This window comes from Scyliorhinus torazame, chromosome 10, assembly GCF_047496885.1.
Source record: "Scyliorhinus torazame isolate Kashiwa2021f chromosome 10, sScyTor2.1, whole genome shotgun sequence".
NCBI lineage: Eukaryota > Metazoa > Chordata > Chondrichthyes > Carcharhiniformes > Scyliorhinidae > Scyliorhinus > Scyliorhinus torazame.
The window spans coordinates 23043341-23059967 of NC_092716.1; the positions used below are offsets into that span (position 1 = coordinate 23043341).

Here is a 16627-nt window from a genome sequence, read left to right on the forward strand (position 1 = left end):
TATAAAAATGCAAGCTCTTTTGTTCTTTCCACGTTCAGTGAGTTGGCTGTTGGAAAGGGGAGAGGAGCCTGTTTGCAAATGCTGTACATGCTTTTCCCACAGATTGCTGCTTCCTTTCAAATCTGTGAGATTTAGCAATAGTTTCTTGCAGCGGGAAGCCAAGCGCCTGCTGGGTTTGAACCTGATCGAGGTGCGCACTCCCTCTCAAAGCATCCAATTAACCAGCTGGCTTTTCAGCAAGAAGGAAATTCTGAACATGTCTCCCTGCAGTAATTGCAAATGATTATTTGTTTGCATTTTCTATTAGTTTGCCTTATTGTTCTGGCTGAAATGCAGACTGAGAAAATACACAAACAAACTGTAATGATAATATTTATTAGTGTCACATTAGGCTTACATTAACACTGCAGTGAAGTTACTGTGAAAATCCCCTAGTCGCCACTCTCCAGCGCCTGTTCGGGTACACTGAGGGAGAATTCTGAATGTCCAATTCACCTAACAAGCACGTCTTTCGGGACTTGTGGGAGGAAACTGGGGCACCCGTAGGAACCCACGCAGATACGGGGAGAACGTGCAGACTCCGCACAGACAGTGACCCAAGCCACTAGCAGTGATGGCAAGTCCCTGTTTCATCGTAGTCCATTTAATCACTCATTGGGTTACCTGAATGTTATCCGAACATGTCAAGTGGCATCATAAAACAGGTGAGCAAAGAGAGTGGCCGAACATTAACTGAAGCAAGGCAATCGGAGATAACTAGGTGCAAAAAAAAGGTTGCAAGAAATGAATTACAGAATGTGCATTTCATTAACCGCTGGACAAGACTAGAATCCTTGCTGCCCCCGTGAGTAAGTGCGTTCGAGCAAGATCCCAAAGTCAATTCCTGGTCCAACAAAACAAGCTCGCTGATTGATCAGGGCACACCACTTAGAATCAATGCTTCTGTGTCTGTGAATGGAGGAACTCATCATGGTTCTATGTGCAAGTGCTTGCTGGAAAGTGGGTGGGAGGGGTGGCTGGTGTTCAGGATGTCTACCATTGTTTGTTGGTACAAATCCTGTTGATGTACACTTCAGCAAGTCATCAAAGAGAGCATTCTTGAGATATTCTTTGTAACGCATTACCCCAGCGATGTCACCTCCTTACTACCCCTACCATGGGTATCACCGCAACCTTTTGAAACGTTGATTTTCTTTTTCTCTGACCCGTGTTTCTCTTCAGGTACCACGGTGGCACTAACCGCGGAACAAAACCACAAGCTGGACGCCTCTGTTCGCTACAACATTCCAGAGATGCACTCTGCCAGCGGGACACTGTTTACACATCAGAATGGTCAGCACGCTGCCACGCAAACCAGGAAGGGGATGGCGGTGTGCGAGCGTGAGGAGGAGTCCGACAATGAAGATGATGAGGAAGAGGAAGACTCCAGACCTTTCCATTCAAAATGGCAGGGCATTGAAGCTGTCTTTGAGGCTTACCAGGAATATGTTGAAGGTACGCTGTAGCGGTTTGGCACAATTGACTGGCTTGCTCAGCCAGAGACCAGTTCATAGCCAACTATGTTACTGTGGGTCGGGAGTCACGTGTAGGCCAGACCAGGTAAGGATGGCAGATTTCCTTCCCTAAAGGACATTAGTGAACCAATCCAATAGATTCATGGTTACCTTTTCTGAGACTGACTTTTAATTCCAGATTTTATTCGTTTAATTAAATTGATTTAAATTCCACCAGCTGCCATAATGGGATTTGAACCCAGCACAGTAACCTGGGCCTCTGGATTACTAGTCCAGTAACAGTGGACGGGATTCTCCGGCCTCCCAGTCGCTTGTTTCCCGGCAGAGAATTCTGGCCAATATCTCCGATATATTTAAGTTTATTATCTAAATGTGGAGAGATTGCAGAACCCTTGAGGTACAGATAGATCTGGGTGTCCTGCGATATGAATCACAAACTATTAAAATGCAGATAAAGGAAAGTGATTAGAAAGGGCATTGGAATGTTGTTGTTTATTGCAAAGGGAATGGAATATAAGAGTAGCAAAGTTATTGCTGCAGCTGTATAGGGCTCTGGTGAAACCACATCTGGAACACAGTGTACAGTTTTGGATGAAGGGTTTATCTTATGAGGAAAGGTTGGACATGTTGGGCCTGTATCCTTTGAAGTTTCGAACAATGGGAGGGGATCTTATTGATCGACTCCCCTAGACCTTAGACGAGTAAGAGGCGGATTGATCGAAACCTTTAAGATCCTGCGGGGCATTAATGGAGTGGATGAGGAGAGGATTTTTCTTCTTCTCGGAGAATCTGGAACTAGGGGTCACTGAAAATACGGGCTCGCTCATTTTCGACTCTCTTCCTCAAAAGGCAGCGGAAGAGTCATTGAATGTTTTTAAGGCAGAGCTGGATAGGTGAAAGGGGAGTGAAAGGTTATCAGGGGGTGGGCAGGTGTTGAGGTGACAGTCAGATCAGCCATGATCTTTTGGATGGCGGAGCAAGCTCAAGGGGCCGAGTGGCCTACTCCTGTTTATTCGTAGCTTTGTGTGAAACATATACGGTGCTGAGGGGATTTGGCAGGGTGGATACTGAGAGGGTGGTTTGTCCCTGTGGGGGAGTCTAGTAGTTTTTTTTAAAAAAAGGGGGCTTCACATTGAAAACAGAGATGAGGAGGATTTTTTGGGAGCGGTGGTGTAGAGGTATTGTCACTGGACCCACCATCCAGAGGTCCAGGCTAGTGCTCTGGGGACACAGGTTTAAATCCCATCACGGCAGCAGGTAGAATTTAAATTCAATTCATTAATAAATCTGGAACACAAAGCCAGTCTCTGTAATGGTGGCCATGAGCTCCATCATTGGTTTTTGTTAAAAACCCATCAAGTTCACCAATGTCCTCGGCTGCTCTCAACATGTGACTCCAGACCCATAGCAACATGACCTGGCTTAGTAAACCACCCAGTTCATGGGGCAATTAGGGATGGGTAACAAGTGCTGGCCTTGCCAGCAGTGCCCACATCCCACGAAAGCATTGAGAAAAAAAATTCTCTGATGGTCATTTGTCTGTGAAATTCTCTTTCCCAGAGTGCATAGAGGCAGGATCATAGAGGCTTGAGTTAGATTTCTTAATTTGACAAGGAAAATTTGTGCAGGCAGGAAAGTAGACTTGAGACCACTATCCGGTCAATCATGACCGTATACGACGAGTAGGTTTGACAGGATGAATGGCCTACTGCTGGTCCTAATTCATATGTCCATAATACCACTACGCCACCGCCCGCTCCAACCCCATCACATTCTCATGGGATATTAGGGATGCTGGCCTTCCTTTGATGCTCCCATTCCATAAAAGAGTAAAAATAAAACCGTTGTGCAGTGCGCACACCAGCAATTTGTGTTGTATAGTTTGATCAGCCTAAGCCACAACCATGGGCTGGAATCAGGTATTTCAGTGAGGATCGTTTCTGGGCCTTTTAGCTCAGATCAAGCGTAGCGCTTCTCGGCCTTTTGGCTAAGATGAGCGTGGGATCAGGTGTAATGCCTGGATCTGGTATGTCTCTCTTGTGGGGACCATGAATTGGATTCAATTTGAATTGGTTTTTGGAGCGGGCAAGGAGCTGGATTAGGGGTTTGCCCCTGTCCACACTCTGAGCTCTGGCTTTGTAACTCTGATAAAGTAATGGATTTTTAAAAACTTCAGTGAGACAAGGTGACACCTTTTCAATTACACCCAGTGAACCAAAAGGTAATCCTACCTGGTGACTAAATCATCATTGAGATGGTTTGAGAAAGAAAGATAACGTGCACGACGAGCATTCCCATGTATAATTCCTTCTGATGCCAGTTGATGACTTCTCCCTTGGAGTGTTGTGGACCCCTGCTTTATGTAACCAGGTACAATGCAGTTTTAACCTTAAGGCGCAAGAGCTCACGAAGCAATTGACAGGACTGCTCCCACTTTTGAATCTGTCTCATTTTCAAATTCATTCTCGGGAAATCTGCAAGGCTGGAGTTTATTGCCCGTTCCATGTTGCCCTGATAATGTGGTAGAGTCTCCCATTGAACCAATCCGGCCCATGTGCAAAAGTAATTCAGTGGTCTTGTGTAGAGTATTCCAAAGTATTGCCCCAGGACAATAGAAGTGAGGTGGGAATTATGTCCAAGACAGGCTGGTGGGTGATCTGGTGCTTCAGCTGGTAATAAAAGTCCCGGAACTGGGAGGTGCTGCTGAAATAATACTCGCAGAGGGCAGCGTGGTGGTGCAGTGGTTAGCACTGCTGCCTCACGGCGCCGAGGTCCCAGGTTCAATCCCGGCCCCGGGTCACTGTCCGTGTGGAGTTTGCACATTCTCCCCGTGTGTGCGTGGGTTTCACCCCCACATCCCAAAAGGTGCGCAGAGTAGGTAGATTGGCCACGCTAAATTGCCCCTTAATTGGGGAAAAAAACAAATTGGATACTCTTAAATTAAAAAAAAAAAGAAATCATTTTTTTTTAAAAAGAAGAAATAATTCTCGCTTGATAGTAGAATAATATTTATGCTGAATGCTGGGGCTGGATTTTCCGGATTCCCAGCTGCGTGTTTCTCGGTGGTGGGATTTGCTGCTCCTGCCACTGGCAATGGGAATTCGCATTGAAGCCACCCCACGCCACCGGGAAACCCGCAGGTGGGGGTGCTGCCAACCAGACCAGAGAATCCTGCCAGCGAATGGCTGGAGAATTCCAGCCCTGATATTTAATTTATTTACTCATCATTTTAGTCATAGGGCATACTTCGTAGGCCATGGTGTGGCCTATCTTCACACCCATTTTTATCTCCTGTAACGCCATGTTTGAACACTCTCTTGACACTCATTGCCCCGTGACAAAATTGGTCATTTTCATGAGACATCAGATGAGAGGACAGCCAATACCCGATGATGAGGGTGTATCAGAGAGCAATCGATAACCCCCGAATGAATCCGTGCCCTCGGGAGTGAAAGGAAAGCTGAGGAGAACTCGAAGGATTTTGTCAAGGAAAGAAACCTTGCAGGGCGGCACGTGCTGCAGTGGTTAGCACTGGGACTACGGCGCTGAGGACCTGGGTTCGGATCCCGGCCTGGGTCACCGTCCCTGTGGAGCTTCTCCCTGTGTTTATGTGGGTTTCACCCCCGCAACCCAAAGTTGTGCAGGGTAGGTGGATTGGCCGCGCTAAATTACCACTTAATTGGAAAAAAAATAATTGGGTACTCTAAATTTATTTAAGAAAAAGAAAACAAACCTTGCACCCTCATCAAAAGAAAAGTTTTCTTCAAAAGCAATGGAATTCATGAACTTAAAGGGTTGAATGGCCTTGTATCGCCCATGCGTATTTTAAATATTAACGTCTGAGCTCATCGACCCCCTGCAGTAGAGTGCCAACTGTTCGGTGACGGGTTTAAGCTTTCAAGAAATGAAATAACACAAAATTGATCATTTTGTTTCAGAACAAAATGTCGAGAGGCAAGTTCTACAGGCCCAGTGCAGACGTCTGGAAACCTTTCACTATAACCTTAGCCTGACCGCAGAACAGCTTTCCCTCAGTATGTCGGTAAGTACTGCGAAGAAGCATTTAGTACAAATTCACTTACTTTCAATGGATTGTCAGATCCCAAGCCTGATTTTCATTCCCGATCTCGGTGGGAATGGGACGGTATGGGAAGATTGGGGTGCAGAAAGTACCCCTAACATCTTGGGGAGGTCTTTGGAATGGGCGGATCAGAGGAGGAGCAAATGCCGCCTCATTAACCCACCAGGACATAGTTTCCAAGGGCTGATGGCGCACCAGTGGGAACATTTTCCACCTATTGTGTTGAGCTCTCTAAGCCGTCAGCAATCCTTAAAGAGGCCGCCGCCCACTTGATGGAATTGGAGACATGCCAAATTACCCCCCTGCGTATTCGAAATGAGGAGCTTTGATCCTTGAATCGATTTATTCACTGAACAAGTGTAACCCAGATCATGCCCCCCCCCGCCCCCCCCCCCCCCTCTCTCACACACACACACTTTTGGGAATTAAATTGCATCAAATATAAAATTATGAATGTCTATTTACAAACATTGAGTTAATAGTCCGCTGTTTGGAATGTTTCCCTATCAGAGTGTAGTGGAGGCAGATGAAGAGAACTGGATCATTATCTGAAGGGGAATGATGTAGGACAAGGCGGAAAGATGGGGTGTAGTAGTTGGTGAATTGGTTACGCAGACAGCTGGCACAGACATGATGGGATCAACTGGTCTCCTTCTGTACTGTCACCATTCCATGACCCTAGAAACCCCATGACAACGGAGTTGATAAATGCCATGAACACACAGGACCCAGGTTATACTTATTGTGCACAGATTGAACTGATGGGGCTGGTGTGGGTGAGGGGGCGGAGGGGGCTTGGAGTAGTTCGGGATACCACCGTGTCCCTGGGTTACTGAGTGGGATGGGGTGGGGGAATGAATGGTTCATGCTCCTGGTCACTCTGGCTGGGTGCGGAGCGAAGAAGGGGCTTGGCACACTATCACATAGCCGCAGTGTCTGAGAATGCCACCTGAAGAATGGTCACTGCATTGGGCAGGGGCTCTGAAACCTATTGAGTGAAGGCTCCCTTTTCCGATGGGTTAATAATCACGGGCTCTCTATCTAAATGATAACCCGCGAGAATGCTGACAATATGAAACTACTGCATGTAAAGAATGTCTCAATAATGCTTTTAAGAAAACCAGTAAGATGGGTTTTTCCTTCTTGGAAGCATTATCGTGTCATTTTACATGGCCTCTGGGAAGTTTCTGCGGATGGCGGTTTGAGAACCACTGACCTGTGAGATCACCCTCCAGCCCAGCCATCTTCGTCAGGAGACCAGGGAATAAATTGGGAGGCATTAATGTTCTTGTGCTGGTTTAGCACAGGGCTAAAGAGCTGGCTTTTAAAGCAGACCAGCAGCACGGTTCAATTCCCGTACCAGCCTCCCCGAACAGGCGCCGGAATGTGGCGACTAGGGGCTTTTCACAGTAACTTCATTTGAAGCCTACTTGTGGCAATAAACGATTTTCATTTTCATTTCAAGTGTCTAAATCGATTGGCTGGCCACTCCCATGGTTTCAGCATGCGAATGTCTGGGTACGTGGGTTCCCCTCTCCAGTTTAAAGGGTGGGCTGTGGTCTATCTCGTTGAACCCCTGCAGTCCTTGAGTTCATGGTGGTCTCACACTGGTACTAAGTAGGAATTTCCAGGATGGTGACACAGTGACGATGAGGGAACCATTAAACAGCCTGCGGCAGAAGAATGTGTTAACGGTTCCAGGAGTACTTCTGCATTTCTCATTTCACAGAATTGTTACCACTCAGGGGGCGACCATTCGGCCCATTGTGTCTGTGCCAGCTCTCCAAATGAGCATCACGACTCGGTACTTTCCCCCGAACCCCTGCATATTGTTTCTATTCAAATAATCATCTCATGCCTTCTTGAATGCCTCGACTGAATCTGCCTCTTTCGGTCAGTGCATTCCAGACCCAAACCACTCGTTGTGTGAAAAGGTTTTTTCTGTGCTCTCACATTCTTGATATTTTACGAGCGGGATCAGTTCCTGCCTATCTACTCTTGTCCAGCCACCTCATAATTTTGAATATTTCTAACAAATCTCCTCTTGAGATACAGAAGTCTGAGAACACCCACGAACAGACTCAAAAACAGCTTCTTCCCCGCTGTTACCAGACTCCTAAATTACCCTCTTATGGACTGACCTCATTAACACTACACCCTGTATGCTTCATCCAATGCCGGTGCTTATGTAGTTACATTGTATATGTTGTGTTGCCCTATTATGTATTTTCTTTTATTTCCTTTTCATGTATTTAATGATCTGATCAGCTGCTCGCAGAAAAATACTTTTCACTGTACCTCGGTACATGTGACAATAAACAAATCCAATCCAGTCCAATCCAGCCTTCTTCTCTCCAAGGAGAACTGTCCCAGCCTCTCCAATCTATCATCCTAACTGATGTTTCACAACCCTGGAAGCATTCGTGGAAACTTGTTTTTGTTCAAAACCTGAAAGTAAACCAAGTATTGGCATATTTATTTTAAAAAACTACTGATTGTATGAACTAGTGTAGGAATAAGACAGAAGTTAAGTAACTTTCAAGAATTTACAGTCAAGCAACTTCAGAGAGGTGATTATGATTATTGGTTACAATGTGCTTCTGGTTCTCTTTGAAATGCAGGAACTTTTGGCTCAGAAACAGAAACTTGCCTCAGAAAGAGAACGGTTCCAATCCGAACTGGACCATTTAAGAAAGTGCCTTGCACTGCCATCGATGCACTGGTCTAGAAGCTACTTCAAGTTCTACCCAAGGTGACACCCCTGTTAGCTCGGCCATGGCATAGAGAAACTATTTTATTATCCTGGTATTTAATATTCCCATTGGAATCGATACTCTAGGCAAGACCTAAGGAAATGTGCCACATATGAAGCAAAGGGTAAATGGATAATCAACCTTTTTTGAATGAACATTGCAATGCAACCGAAACAAGACTTCTGGATCTATTTTTACATAAATTTGCTTAAGGACACCATTTTTTTTTTCAGCCTGTTTGAATATCTTGATTATTTGCCGTCCCCCACCCTTCCCCTGACCCGTGTTAAAAGGACAATTTGCTTTTTAGAGTGGGGGAGACCTAATTCTAACCTCCGGAGCCAACACTAATACATCCACAATGTACACGCGTTGACTGGACAGTTTCTCTGTACTACTTTACTCGAGTGGCTTATCACGGCAGCGATGGCGGAAAGTGGTGACCGTCGGAGACTCGCACAGATGCCTGTAGCCCAAAAGACCAGCAACAGAAAAGCCAAATCGCTTGAATAAGCCGTGAATGCTGACCGCGTGTGATTGAAGGACCTTGCTCTCAACCTCTCCTCACAGAAGCCCCTCTGTTAATCCATCTGCTGCAATGCCTGGAAATCTCCAGCCCACTCCCCACCCACCCTGCAAAGCCCCCCTCCGACCCAGGTGGGGGGGGGGGGGGGGGGACCACCCAAAAACACTGGCTCTCCTTCAGACCCCTTGAACTACAAGTGAACCAGGCCGCAGTACAATAGTTCAAGACTCGCTCAGATGATGAGGCTTTTTTTTAAACAGACAAAATGCACTTAAGGCAATTGAAGGTACCTTTTAAACCAGAGTCTTTTAAATCGCAGAGATGCATGCTACAGAGCTGAGTTTGTGCATTTAAAACAAAAGAATAGACTACAGCCTGAAGGGCAGGGTTTTTAAAAAATTAAAATAAATAAAAAGGATTTTTCACAAAAGAGGTGCTTTACCTTGTACTGTATATAAATGAAAACAGATTTTGTATGTTTTTATTACTTTAATTATTGTTATTAAAGCTTGCCATTTTTAATATGTTTCTGCTTTGGCAAATATCTTGCTTTTAGTGTTCGTACTGCTGCTGGTCAGGACAAAAAAAAATTGGAAGTGTTTTCTTTTCAAAAAAATCCAGAAAAATGAAAGCGAAGTCGTTTTCACTGGTGCATGCGCTGTATTCTAATTTTCGTGTAGCACCAGTTTAAGATTCCTGTACAAGTGGGTGCGAAGCCTCTACCATTCCCAGCCCCCTCACCCCGCTTCCCCCTTTCCTCCCTCCCTGTAATTTATACGTGCTTGAGTCAGACGAGCACCTCTGGCGACGTGTGGCTGTATCAGCTGCTTTATGTTTTCTCCTATTGTACTGTAAGATTTTCGTACCTAATTGCACTTGCCTATTATGGCCGCTCAATCCCCTCCATGTAAAATGAAAAAGGAACGCCCCCATTTACACTTGGAAAGTTAGCCCTCGTTGAAACTGGAAGACGTGTACATGCTCAGCATGTTGGGAAAGTTTCCCATCGAAGGCGCGCTCGTGAAAAAAGCCAATTGGTTCTCCTTGTCCAATGGTGCATTTTTAAAGATGAGAAACAACATTTTAATTTTCCTCCTTTTTTCCACATCAAGCTGTAGAGCAGTGCCAGAGATGGTGGGGTTCTTCATTCCATCTACATCCTGGTGACCCACCACCCCCCCCCCACGGCTCCCCCGGCTACGCGATTGGACCAGAAACATCTTTATAACGGGCCTGGGTTAAGAGAATGATGTACTGTGAGATCAATGACCCATTATATTGTAACCATCACTCTAAATTGCCTTCCCCTTAATACAAGATCAACGTAGGCTACCATCATGACAGTCCCAAACAAAAACATTCTTTGGAAATCCCTAAAATGAGGACATCAAATATAACGTTCTGAGGACGGGGGAAATGAAAGCATTTATTAATATTCTAAGGTGCATTTTTCAAATCCTCCTCCCATGCAAGATGTAAACAGTGCCACTTTTTATTCAAGGTTGGCTTTTTAACCTTCAGCCTTTCTTCATAGATGGGCAGTGTAACAAAGGGATGGAATATTTAAATATATCTGTTGCCATTCATTCAAAACCGGTGACCCTGAAAATGGGTCCACTTGTCTGCGAAGATTTCATGCTTTAGCCCAGTGTGAGTGTAGCATTCAGCAGTATTTCTCACTAGAGAAGTTCTTTTCAAAACACACAGTATTCAGAGTCTCTGTCTTAGGGATACGCCTCTTTCCCCCCCCCCCCCTGTCTGAGTGAGGGCTCTCCCAAGGCCCACACAGAAGATTTGTTAGTACGTCTACAAGAATCGAAGAAACACATCCCTCTTATTTTAGCCAGTGCAGTTTTGAAAAGAAAAATAATGCGAATGGTTAATCCGGTATTCAGTCACAATTTAACTTGGCCAACAACAATTTACTTTTTAAAGCACCAAATTGTTATTTGGTATCCCTGTTTCCCAAACCTCAGCATATAAAGACTGCAGAGGGAGGAGGAGAGTAATGGGACTTTAGTAGCCCTGTCCTGTTTCCCTTCTCCCACCCCCTCCTCCCAGTAATTTCTTACCATACCTTGATTAAAAGGTGTAGCCATCAGCGTTCTGAATGATTTGTGCTTTTTCCTTAATGTTAATGGGTCACTAAGAGGTTAAAGGAGACAAGAATCGGATGCCATAAGTGCTGAGAGACTATAGAGGGTTTTTATTTGGGACTCTTAAGTGCGAAGTTAATTGTACCTGGGAGTGCTGCTGCCAATCACCTTGGAGGTTTGAACCCTAGTGTCAGATTGCAACGTTTCCTGAATAGGTCTTGTGCCATACGTTGCTCCTATTGTATTTGCAGGGAGGGCTCTGTACATTACCAGTCTTCCACTGCAAACAATCCAGACACTCCATTGATGTTCTGTGATGGGGAGATAATATGTTAAACCTCCAACAGATTCTCTTTTGTTCATTCACTTGTAAAGATAGAACGGATCCCATTCACCAAGTGGCACAGTCGGGATGCAACCTTCTCAATGTGATACTGAGTCACATGCAGTAGAAGGGTTTTTGATTGATGTACAACTCCCATGCTGGGCCTGGAGCAGGAACCCAACTAGTGTCCTGAGTGAGGGAAAATCAGCCTGGGTTCCTGCCCCTGATCACTATTACCCTCAGAGTAAATGTGTGAGAGAATGTTGGGCAAGGATAGAAACTGAGCTCCCCATACAGCATAAAACTCTTTAACACTCACTTGCACAACAGGAAGATAAACTGGAGTGAAGTACTGGATGGTGGCTGGCAACCAATGGGACCACAGCATAGCCCATCAATGCCTGTGGGGTATGGCAGGGAAAGACAAGGAGACCATTCTCACTGCTTGTCACCGTTAGAAGTTGGAGTCTAGATGGTACTAATGTTCTGCACTGGTGCAGGTAATGGATTTTCTTCAAATAACCTACAAATATTGGGTGGAAATTCTGTGATGGATAGACACGATTTTCCTCTGGGTGCTTTGTACTGTACGACAAAGACACATGCTTGCCCACACACTCCACTTATGAGATTTGACTGTATTTGCTGCAACTAGAAGCTTTTGACAAAACCCACTTTTCTTCAAAGCCATTTGCAGATACTCCACTTAGTGACCATGAGAGGTGCCTTCTCACCCACCATGTGTCTCCAGTCAAGCATACTGATGCACTGGGGCTCTATTGCTGGCATTGTCACCATTCCTGCAAATCCCATCGAATGCAACCAGTTATCTCAACAAGTTGGTTTCTCTCTTATGTTATCAACCATTTACCTTGGCTGTCAAAGCACCTATAGACCAACATGCAGAAACTGCCATCATTGTCAGTGTGGCTAAATTATATGATGTAATACTTTCATAAGTCATTGCATGACAAAAATTATCCAAAGACTGCAAAATAACTACAAGGGCTTAAGGTGTATGTTTTCAATACATGTTAGAGCCCTCTTGTAATACTTGGTGCCACCAATACCCTATTGCTAGCTGAATGTCTTTTACCCTGCACGGAGTGACATTTAACTGGTTCATCATCCCAAGTAATCGCCAATGCTTCTTCAATTTGATCTTTAACTGCTGCAAAATGTGTGTCTTCCCATCAAGTTTCCTCCCTCCTGACTAAAACTACCCCAAATCAATGACTTTCTTCCTAATGACTCAATGCTGACCAATGTATGTCCAACTTGACTCTTAGCATCCCTATGACAGCTATTGATTCCCCAGACCATTGAATGATCAGATGCTGCTCAGTACCACAGGCCAACCCAACGAGTGAGAACTTGGTCTCCAAACACCATTGAGACTCAGTCACTTGCGCCAAACTTAACAATTAAATCAAATCTGAATGCCTTTACCACAGGAAAACTGAATTGTTTTTGTAAAAATGACAGTCGCAAACATTTCTCCAATTCTGAATAGCAGTAGTCAGTATTTGCCATTAAAACTGCTAATGATGATCAAACTGTGTGTGGCCACTCACTTGGGAAGGCTGACATATTCACCTTGTAAGCAGAGGTTCATTAGCCAGGCTTTTGAATATAAAGGATTTTTGGTTAGGGAACACGCAACGCATTTTACACTCACTCGTTAGGAGCCTAAGGTGTGCTGGTATCTTCTTCCGAACTTTTGCAGTTACTGTTCAAGCTCTCCAATTGAATTGGGGTTTAGACTGAAGTGCAACTGCCTGACTGGACAACCAAATCCTTATTGTGTATCAGATATGAAAATACTAGCTGAAAATTAAAACAATCTGTCCCTTTGAAATGGGAGACGCTAAAGGATCTGCTGGGTTTTTGCAAATTTGATTTCTAAGGAACAACATCACCTTTAAGCTGGCGTTTTGCAAGACTCACTGAGGCTACGCTGCCATCTACCTTTAATGGCATGGCACAGATGCCATCTTCAGTTGGAGTAGAAATTGGCCGTGATTGTACTGCTGTTTGTCGCAGTGAGCATTTGGTGAGGGAATTCAGTTCCATTCCCACCCCATGTTTTTTTTTTAAACCCCGGAGGACAGAGATTTGTGAGGGGAAGATGAGGTCATGTGACTGTCAATTCAAAGAAGATTGCCATTGTTCTTTATGAACTTAAATGAAAAGCGAGCAATTCCGGTCAGTGCTCTAACCAGCTTCTTCTAACTGCATATTTATCTTGAGTGCCACAATATAGTCTTGCTGAGACCAATTGTGATTCATCTTCCGAGAGATGGTACAAATCTTAATGAAGTGCCCGACAAAAACAACTGCCAATGGCACCAAGTAGATGCCTCATCACCCTCAGACCGATGTTTCACTGGACAGTGCTATGTCTGCCCAGCCCCCCAATCTCTATTTAATGCAGTTTGCCACCGAAATGCTGCAACCAGGCTGTGAGAAATGCCCAAGGGCAGTGGGAATGCCAGTTCCCCGGCAACAAGCAGTCACCAGGGGCGGCAAAATCACTTGACGTCCTATCTTTGGCCTCAAACCCGGCAGGGCTCGAGGTCGAGCACGAGAGAGTTGACCAACAATAGTGTACATCTTACTGTAGCCAAGAACCCTGCTTTGCAGTCATCTGACCCACTGCTAATAACCCACCTCCCTGCGTTGCACACCTGCTACTCACTAGCAGATTTGTCTTTATAGGTCATTGTAACTATAAATCTGCCACTGGTTAGATTGGACTTTGGGTCTGCACTTCTGTTACAGCCTCTGCACATTTGATACATAATTTTCTTTCAAGGGAGAAGATGAAACCTCTACTATAATTGGGGGTGCGGGGGGGAGGAGGGGTTGATGCTGTGAAAATTATGTTTTAAGTGTATTGTTTGGATTTATTGTAATGTAATATATTATTTGTTGAATGTAGTAATTAGGTATTTATGAATATATTGCTGTAATTTCTGACAAAAATCAAAAATAAAATCATGTACAGAGTGATAAATGTGTGGTTTTTTTTGCATTTTTGAAAACATGCAACCCCAGAGTTGGATATCTGTAGGTTTAAGCCCTCACTCCAAAGATTTAAGTATATAATCTAAAGTGACACTTTAGTGCAGTAACGTAAGAACAGAGGAATTAGGAGCCAAAGTAGGCATACAGCCATACAATCAGATCATGGCTGATCTCTCCCTGGTCGCAAATCTAGCTCCCTGCGTTCCCCATATCCCTTCAACCCATTTGAAAATCAGAAATATATCTATCTCCTTCTTGAAACTATTTAATGACTCAGACTCCACCACACTGTGGGGGCAGCGAGTTCCACAAATTCACCACGCTCTGCGAGAAGTAATTGCTCCCATCTCAGTTTTAAATCTACCGCCTCTCAGCCTATATCTGTGACCTCTCGTTCTAGATTGGCCCATAAGGGGGAACATTTGATCTACGTTTATTTTATCAATCCCTCTTAGAATTTTCTCTACCTCGATTAGATCTCTCAAACTTCAGCAAATATAAATGGTTCAATCTCTCCTCATATGTCAACCCTTTCATCCCCAAAATCAACCTGGTGAACCTCAGAACTGCCTCCAATGCCACCACATCCTTCCTCAAATAAGGAGATCAAAACTGGACACAATACTCCAGATGTCTCACCAACACCATATACAATTCCAACAATACTTCTCTACTTTTATAATCCAATCCGTTTGCAATAAATGCTAAAAATTATGTGCTGGACCTGCATAATGACTTTCTGCCATTCATGAACAAAGACAACCAGATCCCTCTGCCCAGCTGCATTTCAAATCTGTTTTCCCTTCAGATAATAATTTGCCTTCCTATTTTTTCGGGCAAAATGGATAACCTCACGCTTATCCACATTAAAGTCCATCTGCCAAATTTTGGTCCATTCTCCTGGCTATTCTATATCCGTCTGTAAACTCTTTATCTCCTCTTCGCTGCCTGCTTTCCCACCTATTTTAGTATCGTAAGGGATACTGCGCTGTTGGAGATGCTAACTTTTAAGCTTGGACCTGTCAAGCTTAGGGTTGGTGTTCAAGTCCGCGGTGTGGAACTTGAACACATGGGCTTCCGAGGCATGAGTGCCATAAACCGAGCCACGGCTGGCACCCTTGGGAGACACCAGTTCACCACCACCTTCTCCAGCGAAATTAGGGATGGGCAATAAATGCTGAGCTAGCCAGCAAAACCCACAATCTGTGAACGAATAAATGAAAAACACCGCGTAAACCAAGTGTTTGCTGAATTTATAGCAGCAGACAAGGAGACTCGACAGCAAGTATTTATACTTGGTGAAGCTGATGGTGAACATCACATTAGATAATCTATGGGTGTTTCCCAATACTTAATCCAAGTGTCATTGTGTCGCCCAAATGTTTGGCAAAGAACAAAAAAGCATTTTTACATTAACTAATTTTAAACATTTCAGCGTTCGTGAGCTAGATCGGAAAATTATTTTTCTACTTACTTGATGCCACTAACCATTAGTGGTATTCTTTGGGATCTCACTTCCACCGCCAGAGAAACTATGCTTGCTGCTAGCTCTAAATTCTGTGCAGGGTTAAACTTGCTGACACATTTCTCTCCCGAATGTGTTGACTTGTAACCATATGACCAGCAATGTTCTATAGCCCCTCACATAACGGGAAGATCTCCCAGGTGTAAGCCATAGACGGAGTGTTGGCTACCCAATTGACCAATCCCAGTGAAAAACCCACTCCAGCCCAGGCACAATACCACCACCCCCCCCCCCCCCCCCCCCCCCACACACACACACGGGACAGGTTCACCTTTACCAGTAACTGGGTGTAAGTGCTCAAAACCATTTTTCCAATCGGTGCCAATATTTTTGAGATTAGGCTCTTGTGAAGTGTCTTGCTACACTTGCTACACAGGGCGACCTGATAGAGGTATACAAAATTATGAGGGGCATAGACAGAGTGGATAGTCAGAGGCTTTTCCCCAGGGTAGAGGGGTCAATTACTAGGGGGCATAGGTTTAAGGTGAGAGGGGCAAAGTTTAGAGTAGATGTACGAGGCAAGTTTTTTACGCAGAGGGTAGTGGGTGCCTGGAACTCACTACCGGAGGAGGTAGTGGAGGCAGGGACGATAGGGACATTTAAGGGGCATCTTGACAAATATATGAATAGGATGGGAATAGAAGGATACGGACCCAGGAAGGGTAGAAGATTGTAGCTTAGTCGGGCAGTATGGTCGGCACGGGCTTGGAGGGCCGAAGGGCCTGTTCCTGTGCTGTACATTTCTTTGTTCTTTGTTTGTTCTTTGTACATTGAAGGTGC

The 16627-nt window shown here is 44.7% G+C and overlaps 1 protein-coding gene across 10 annotated transcripts in view; it reads left to right on the forward strand.

The window, feature by feature from the left end:
* Positions 1-14311, forward strand: part of gse1b (Gse1 coiled-coil protein b) — a 663364-nt gene extending 649053 nt beyond the window's left edge. For all 10 annotated transcript variants that reach the window (XM_072517860.1, XM_072517861.1, XM_072517862.1 and 7 more), the window contains 3 exons: positions 1222-1494; positions 5453-5556; positions 8217-14311. In XM_072517860.1, the coding sequence (XP_072373961.1) occupies positions 1222-1494; positions 5453-5556; positions 8217-8351 (512 nt within the window). In that variant the 3' untranslated portion in view covers positions 8352-14311. The remainder of the gene's footprint in view (positions 1-1221; positions 1495-5452; positions 5557-8216) is intronic.
* The last annotated feature ends 2316 nt before the right edge of the window (positions 14312-16627 follow it).